The sequence below is a fragment of the Grammomys surdaster genome, unplaced genomic scaffold, assembly GCF_004785775.1.
Source record: "Grammomys surdaster isolate TR1022 unplaced genomic scaffold, NIH_TR_1.0 126048, whole genome shotgun sequence".
NCBI classification, from domain to species: domain Eukaryota; kingdom Metazoa; phylum Chordata; class Mammalia; order Rodentia; family Muridae; genus Grammomys; species Grammomys surdaster.
The window spans coordinates 1,273,803-1,280,602 of NW_021620860.1; the positions used below are offsets into that span (position 1 = coordinate 1,273,803).

General features: G+C 54.9%; 1 protein-coding gene across 2 annotated transcripts in view; it reads right to left on the reverse strand.

Moving 5' to 3' along the window:
* Grb7 (growth factor receptor bound protein 7) overlaps positions 1-6,009 on the reverse strand; it is an 8,567-nt gene extending 2,558 nt beyond the window's left edge. Inside the window, exons 1-7 of one of the 2 annotated variants that reach the window (XM_028755200.1) lie at positions 5,610-6,009; positions 1,867-2,062; positions 1,628-1,778; positions 1,327-1,483; positions 1,096-1,217; positions 910-987; positions 520-669 (exon numbers count right to left, since the gene is read on the reverse strand). In XM_028755200.1, coding sequence (XP_028611033.1) covers positions 520-669; positions 910-987; positions 1,096-1,217; positions 1,327-1,483; positions 1,628-1,778; positions 1,867-2,057 — 849 coding nt within the window. In that variant the 5' untranslated portion in view covers positions 2,058-2,062; positions 5,610-6,009. Of the gene's footprint in view, positions 1-519; positions 670-909; positions 988-1,095; positions 1,218-1,326; positions 1,779-1,866; positions 2,063-5,609 lie in introns of both variants that reach the window. The other variant, XM_028755198.1, reaches the window with a different exon arrangement.
* Positions 6,010-6,800: the final 791 nt, after the last annotated feature.

The window sequence follows — 6,800 nt, forward strand, 5'->3', positions numbered from 1 at the left end:
GCACAGGCACACAGAGTCACAGACATACAAACACACAGAGAGACACACACAGGCACATACACAGGGGCACAATTACACATAGACACACACACACACGGAGGCACAGGTACACACAGACACACACACACAGAGTCACAGGTATACACAGACAAACACACACAAAGACACAGACATACAGATACACACAGAGGGACACACACAGACATGCATACAGAGGCATACATACACATACACACACACACACACACATACAGACACACAGAGACATACTCCACGGGAACATATACACAAACACACACACACAAGCAGCGGCTAATTCAAGTTGCCTATCTTTTCTGTTGTCACTCCTGGGGTAGGTGACCCAAATGGGTTGGGGCAGAAAGGTGCAGGCAGGGCCTGGAGACAGCCAGCCCAAGGGGAGGGAGGAGCAGCTGAGGGTCCCCTGGTCTGAGGTGGAAGAGTCTAGGTGTACCAGTGAGGAAGTACATGACAGGCTGGAGCTGACCCTCACACCCTCACCTTGGAGGTGCCCTTGGTAGAGTAGTAGAGGCCAGATCGACGAAGAAAGCAGAAGAATCGTTTCCAGAGCTTTCGACCTGACCCCCGGCCTGATCCCCGCAGCTGCAGGAAGCCCTGGATCTCAGGGAAGCTGCCAGCATTTAGGAAGTTCTGAGGACAGATGTGAGCAGAGCATGAAAGGCTGGCCTCCTCTCAGGCCTTGGGAGGAGGTGCTGTACCAGAAATGACTGTCACAAATTCACAGGCAAGGTCACCATGGTGGGGGAGGGGACACCAACAAACCACACAGATTACATACACATGGCATGGTGGCAGGGGGGTGACACACCGGATGACTCTTAGGGGCATTGTGGATATATGGTGAAGTGGGGGATATTGGTAAGACTTTACCTGGATGAGGTCTTCATGGGATATGCCTGTTTGTGCATCCAGACAGCTGGAGACCATCTTCTCTGGGAACAGGGTGTGCTGGGGAAGAAAGAAATGAGGGATCAGAACTCAAGAATCCAGGCTGGGGGTCCAGAGGGTGTGTGTGTGTGTGTGTGTGTGTGTGTACCCAGCTTCTCTCACACTCACTGGAGGGCTCTTGAATAGTTCATACTTGGCAAAGTTTTTACGGAAGATGAAACGGCTGTCTCCACCCACAGGCCAGGCCTCCTGTACCTCCACCACAAACTCGTGGTCCTCCAAACCCCGCTCTGGGAACAAGGATGAAAAACGGGTTGGTAGAGATTAAGCCTCAGAGATGAGCCACTTACTGGCCCAAAACGGAAGATATGCCCCAAAGCTCCTTGTACCTCAACTCACCCAGTGCCAGATAGGGGTGGCACTCCACCAGGCCCCAGCTCTCGTCGCTCAGGGCGTGAGCTCGCTGCACCAGCATCTCACACACGTGGCGAGCCGTGGCGCCCGATGCCACCTCAACAGACCGGCAGGCCCCATCTTCACTGTACACTTTCACCACCTGTACCCCAAGAACTGCAGGTGACTTGGAGAAAGGCAGCGGGGATTCTACTCTCTGACTTACCCCGTCCTCAGGGGCCAGAATACTCCCCCTCTTGCACCAAAGAGGCCTGTCCCCACCTTTCCCATTTCCAAAACAACTCACGTAGAGGCGGCTGGAGTCCCGAGGAAGCAACCCTCTTGTACCGGAGGAACCGCCAAGAATGGGTTTCTGTGAAGGTGGGCTGCAGAGCTCAGGGAACGGGTTGGGGATGGAGGGTAGAGAGGTCGCCTGAAACTCCTCTTCTCGAAGTTTCCTATGGCAACAAGTGAGGGACAGAAGCCCCTGTGTCAGCCAGCGCTGGCTGGCCTCCCTACCCATGCAGTCCCACTGCCCCATCCTACCTGCTGCTCGGGATGGGTAAGGGCTGCGACCGCTTCACATCCCCTGGCGGAAGGTTATCCGGGGGCGACCGCTTCACATCCCCTGGCGGAAGGTTATCCGGGGGCGGAGGAGTCCCAGGAGGGGTCCCAGGAGTTGCACACACATCTTCTGGGGAGCTGCTGAGATGAGATGGGCTCAGATCCAGTTCCATGGCACCTATGAAGAAAATGCCAAGCTGCTGACGTCACAGGCTGCCGCTGATTCCTTCAATCTGCGGCTGCCTCTGAACCCTCAGAGAACGGGTCGTGTGTACTTTATATGGAAGCATGCGTGTGTGTTCCCAGTGGTTGTCAGTCCAGTGCTTGGGACTCCAAGGCCAGTGCTTGGCCTCCAGCTTGGGAAGACTGGGCAGGCTCCGTACCTCACGCTCCTAGCTACAACCACTGAGTCAAGGCAAAGGTCGCTCATTTCACTGGGCTCTGGCCCAGATTTTCCCAGCACTTTGCCATCCTGGCACCTCACTGCCAGATGCAGTTGCCAAGCCTGTTGTGGTAGCACCTGGCTGGGTGACGAGTGATACTGAGAGGGGGGTGGGGAAGGACGAGAATCAGGATGGCAGGACAGTGTGCCCAAGTTGTGGTGGGTGCGGAAGGCCTAGCCTGGAGGCTCTTACCCCAGCAGCCTCTAGACTGAGTGCCTTTCTAGAGTCCTCATCCTGCCCAACTTTTTTCCAGAAGCTTCAATGAGAACGCCACCTCCTACATATGAGAAATCCTCTTGGACTTGCCACACTCAGCCGTGTGCTGGGAACTCTGCCCCCATTACTGGGCACCTGTCTTATCCTTTCCCTGGTCTGAAAGCACCTGGCATACACACCGGAGTGTCACCTATGCCTTAGCACCCACGGGTGCAGAGACGATAGAACAAGTAAGGACAGGAAAGACCGGGCAAAGAGATCTTGGGATGGGGGAGTTCCAGCCCCTTCCCTGCAGGAACCAGCCAACCCTTGGTGCTGAGCCTGGCAGAGTCAAAATGCCAATCCTAGCACCCTGCCTGCTTTACCGACATCCTCACCAGGACTGTGAGGCTACCCAGGACACCCAGGGCTCCCTCCAACCAGAATAGGACAAACACTTGACCCTTCCATGAGGGCGTGAAGGGATCTGGGGGACAGGTGAGTCAAGGCGGGGCGGGACAGCGATGCCTCAGGCTCTCCATCCAACCTTGACTCATCCACAGGACTTCCTGGCTGAGAAGGAACACAAACAACCTGCCTCTGCCCTCCATCCCCGACTTCCCAACCTACAGATAGTCTGGGAGTAAGGGGTGCGGGCTGGGGAGAGATGAAGATGTGAGGCGGAGCAGCCTGAGGCTCCTCTGAGGTCACCCTCCCCATCCTTGGCCAGTGTCCAGCCCAGGTGGGAATCACCATCTTCCCACCTCTAGTCCTGAACCATCTCCCTGCCCATAGCCCAGGAAGGAGAGAGGAAACACCCGGCCTGGATCCAGAGGCCTATCAGGATTGGAGCCCACCTCCTGGTGACAGACAAGCAGCATTCAGCCCTGCCTGGCCTGAGTCTGTAACCTATAACTCTCTTTGCTGTTAACAACCCCCAAGATATATGATGGAGAGTATGTATCTGGTCCCAGAGACTCCGGTGTATTGCTCTGTAAAAAGAGGGTCTCTGAACACACTCTGGGATATCCTGACCTGCCGGGTACCACCAGGCAGGAGTGGAGTTAAAACACCCAAGAGGACAGGCAAGCAGACAGGAAAGCACCCCCAGGAGACCCAAGTAGAGCATGCAAGACACACCTGACACTTAGCATCCTCAAGACACCAAGCAAGGGACATCAACACCCGGCACCCACTCCCACTCACCTAATCTCCCTTTTCAGGCAGAGATGGGAGCGTCTGCAAGGGTGCCCCTCCCTCAAATGGGAGAAAACAACACCCAGTTAGGCAGGTGTTTGAAAGGGGAGGAAGTAGATTGAAGTCAGATTATAGTCTGATGTTAGAAGCTCAGGCTCAGGCTAAACTAGGGTTGGCTTCCAGATCCCTCCACTGCCCCCTTCAGATGGACAGGTCAGGTAACTAAAATTTGAGCTGAGGCAGGGGAGCCTGCTGTGGGCCTGGCAGCCCTTGACCGAGAGATGTAAAACATTCAAACTAGGACCTAAGCAAAGGTTCCTCTGAAGAAACTGGTCCCCCAACCAATCTGTCCTCTCAGCCAGGTGACACTAAACTCTGGCTCTCCAGCCCCAGCAGCTCCTGCCCCACCCTCTCTCCTACCCTCCCTGCTGCCTTGTTTACTTCCTGAATCTTGCCCCACCTAGAAAGCCCCAAGGGCGAGTGGCAAGGCCTAATGTTTGGGGCCAACTGCAAACAAGGCCATCATCCACTCTTCACAAGCTGAGGGGAAGGGTTGGTGGGGCAGACAATTGAGCTGGTGGCCTGGGCAGCCTGAGATCCGGTTCTGGTCCAGCACAAGAAGCTAACACCCATCAGGAGTTGGGGAGGGAAGAGGGGGCTTAACCTTTCCCTGGTACCTGGACCAGGTGAGGAGGTGGGAAACCCTTAGTTGACCCTAAGTTGATGCTCCACCCACTCCACCAGGAAAAAAAAAACATCCAATGGAATAAAGTGGGGCGGGACAATTCTTTTAATGTTTAATTTGGAAAGAATGCTAGAGTTCTCTGTAGAGTTAATCATTAGTTTGCCTTCGGGGAGAACACACACACAAGCACGTGCTATTGGGGGAGAACAGAGTCCAAGCTAAACAACTCATAACCCAGAAGGCATTGCATTCTTGGGGGACAAGGGGGAAAAAAAGGTTGAAAATACTATCACCTGGCCCTCAGATGTGCTCTGTCCCCATCCTGCCATGGAGACCCAAACGTGAACGTAGGTCTTTCCCCAGCATCAGCCTCCTCAGCCAGGCCCACATCCCCCACCATACACTGTCTTCCAGGCCCTGAACTGCAGACCTTCACACTACACCCACCCCTCTAGCTTTCTTTGTCCACGCTCATTTGCAGCCAGGAGGGGTCCTCAGGGTTCAGCCAGGAGGGGTCCTCAGGGTTCCGTATCTGAGGAGGGACCACAACGTGGAGCGAAAGAGTTCCAGCTATTGCGGGAGTCCCTCTCCTTTACTCCCTTCTGAATGGGAACCCCAGATTGTAGTAAGTTGAGCTCAACTGAAGGGCAACCTCCGATCCGACACCCCCTACTAACTGGTCTTGGATAAGAAGAACTAATTTTAGCCGGAAAGTCAAGATTTCAGGTGATCGAGAGACCTTACCTCCCATTCACAAATTCACTGGGAGAGAAGGTGGGAGCGTGAGGGGCTCGAGAGGTCTCAGGGAGCAAGGTGAGGAAGGGGAAGGATTCGAGATGCCAAGCAACATGCAAACAATGCGGCGCAGAGAGCATTAGGAGAGTGACTCTTTCCTTAGGGACCCAGACCTAACTTGCATCCCATCCCACCTCACCCGCCAAGATGAAGCTCCCGCTTCCGTCTTTACCCAGACCTGCCTAAGGCCACCGATTTAGGGAGAAAGACTCCAGGCCTTAACTACCACCCACCCCCCTTTCCCCACCTCTGGCCTGACCTCGCCAAGAGAGGGCGGTCAGGGGGAGAGCTTGGCAGCCTCCGAGCCATCTAACTGGGCAGCAGGCCAGATCCGCTCGAAGCAGGCACAACCTGAGGCCTTGGTGAGGCTGAGGGTAGGAGCAGATTGAGACCGATCTCGATCGGCTTACCTGGAGCAACTCCAGCAGAAGGAGCCGGACACCCGGCCCAAAGTCTAGCTCTGTCTAGAGATCCCAGACACTTGGATTGGATTTCGAATCCTCTCTCTCGTCTCTACAGGTGGTAACCCGCCTTTGGATGTTGAGGCGGGAGAATGTGGAGCGAGTCCTGCGTATCCAGATTCCAGGCCCAGGGAAACTAAAATTATCTTGGGCAGGTGAGGGCGGAGCCTGAGCGGCGCCCTGGAGAAGGAAGCGCAGGAGGAGGGGTGGAGACTCCTCACAGTGCACCGCCTGGAATTGCTCTTGCCCTTCCTACTGGGCAGCAGGTGCTAGGAGGGAGAGCAGGTGCCCGGGAGAGGCAAGGAAGAGGAAAAAGAGAAAATTCTAGAATCCTGACTGCATGGGAAGGGGAGTTTGGAGGCTGTTTGTTAAACAGGAATGGTCCCGCCCATTCCTACTCGTCCCATCCCAGTGATGGTCAGTTCATTGGTCAAGCTAGGGGGCCGGCTTCAGCTCGGATCTCACCCCCTAGGGCAAAGGGCACTGGGTTTAAGCGGGGAAACCCGACGAGGTGCTCTGCCCTTTGACCTCCAACCACAGTCTAGCTACCCAGGCTGTTGTCCTGGCCCTGCTAAGATACCCAAGGTGCACCCTCCCTTCCGAGGCAATTCCGGGGTCTCACCCTCCCAGTTTCAAATCTAAGAGTGGCAAGGTGGCCTAGTGGGAGGGGCCATGGTGTCCTGGCGACCGTTGTGGCCTGGTGCAGATGGCTTCTATTACAGCAGTCACTCCAGCTTTCTGGTTCAGCCCACAGCAAACAGCGGAGGATCAGGAAGAGGGGTTGAGAGACCCGGATAAAAGGCAGCGGGCCACCTCCCAGCTTCCTATGGGTGAGAGTTAAGAAAACAAACACGCCACGGGGGTGATAAGGGGTCTGCCCTGAGGGAGCACAGCCTCCCTCGACTTTTCCGCTTGAATAACTAGTGTGAAAAGACCTCTGTGGAAATGTGAGCCTTTAATCCCAGCTCTCTAGAGGCAGTGGCAGGTGGATCTCTGTAAGTTCGAGGCCAGCCTGGTCTACATGGATAGTGAGGACTGTACAGAGAAACCTTGTCTCAAAAAAACAGAAAGAAAGAAAGAAAGAAAGAAAGAAAGAAAGAAAGAAAGAAAGAAAGAAAGAAAGAAAGAAAGAAAGAAAGA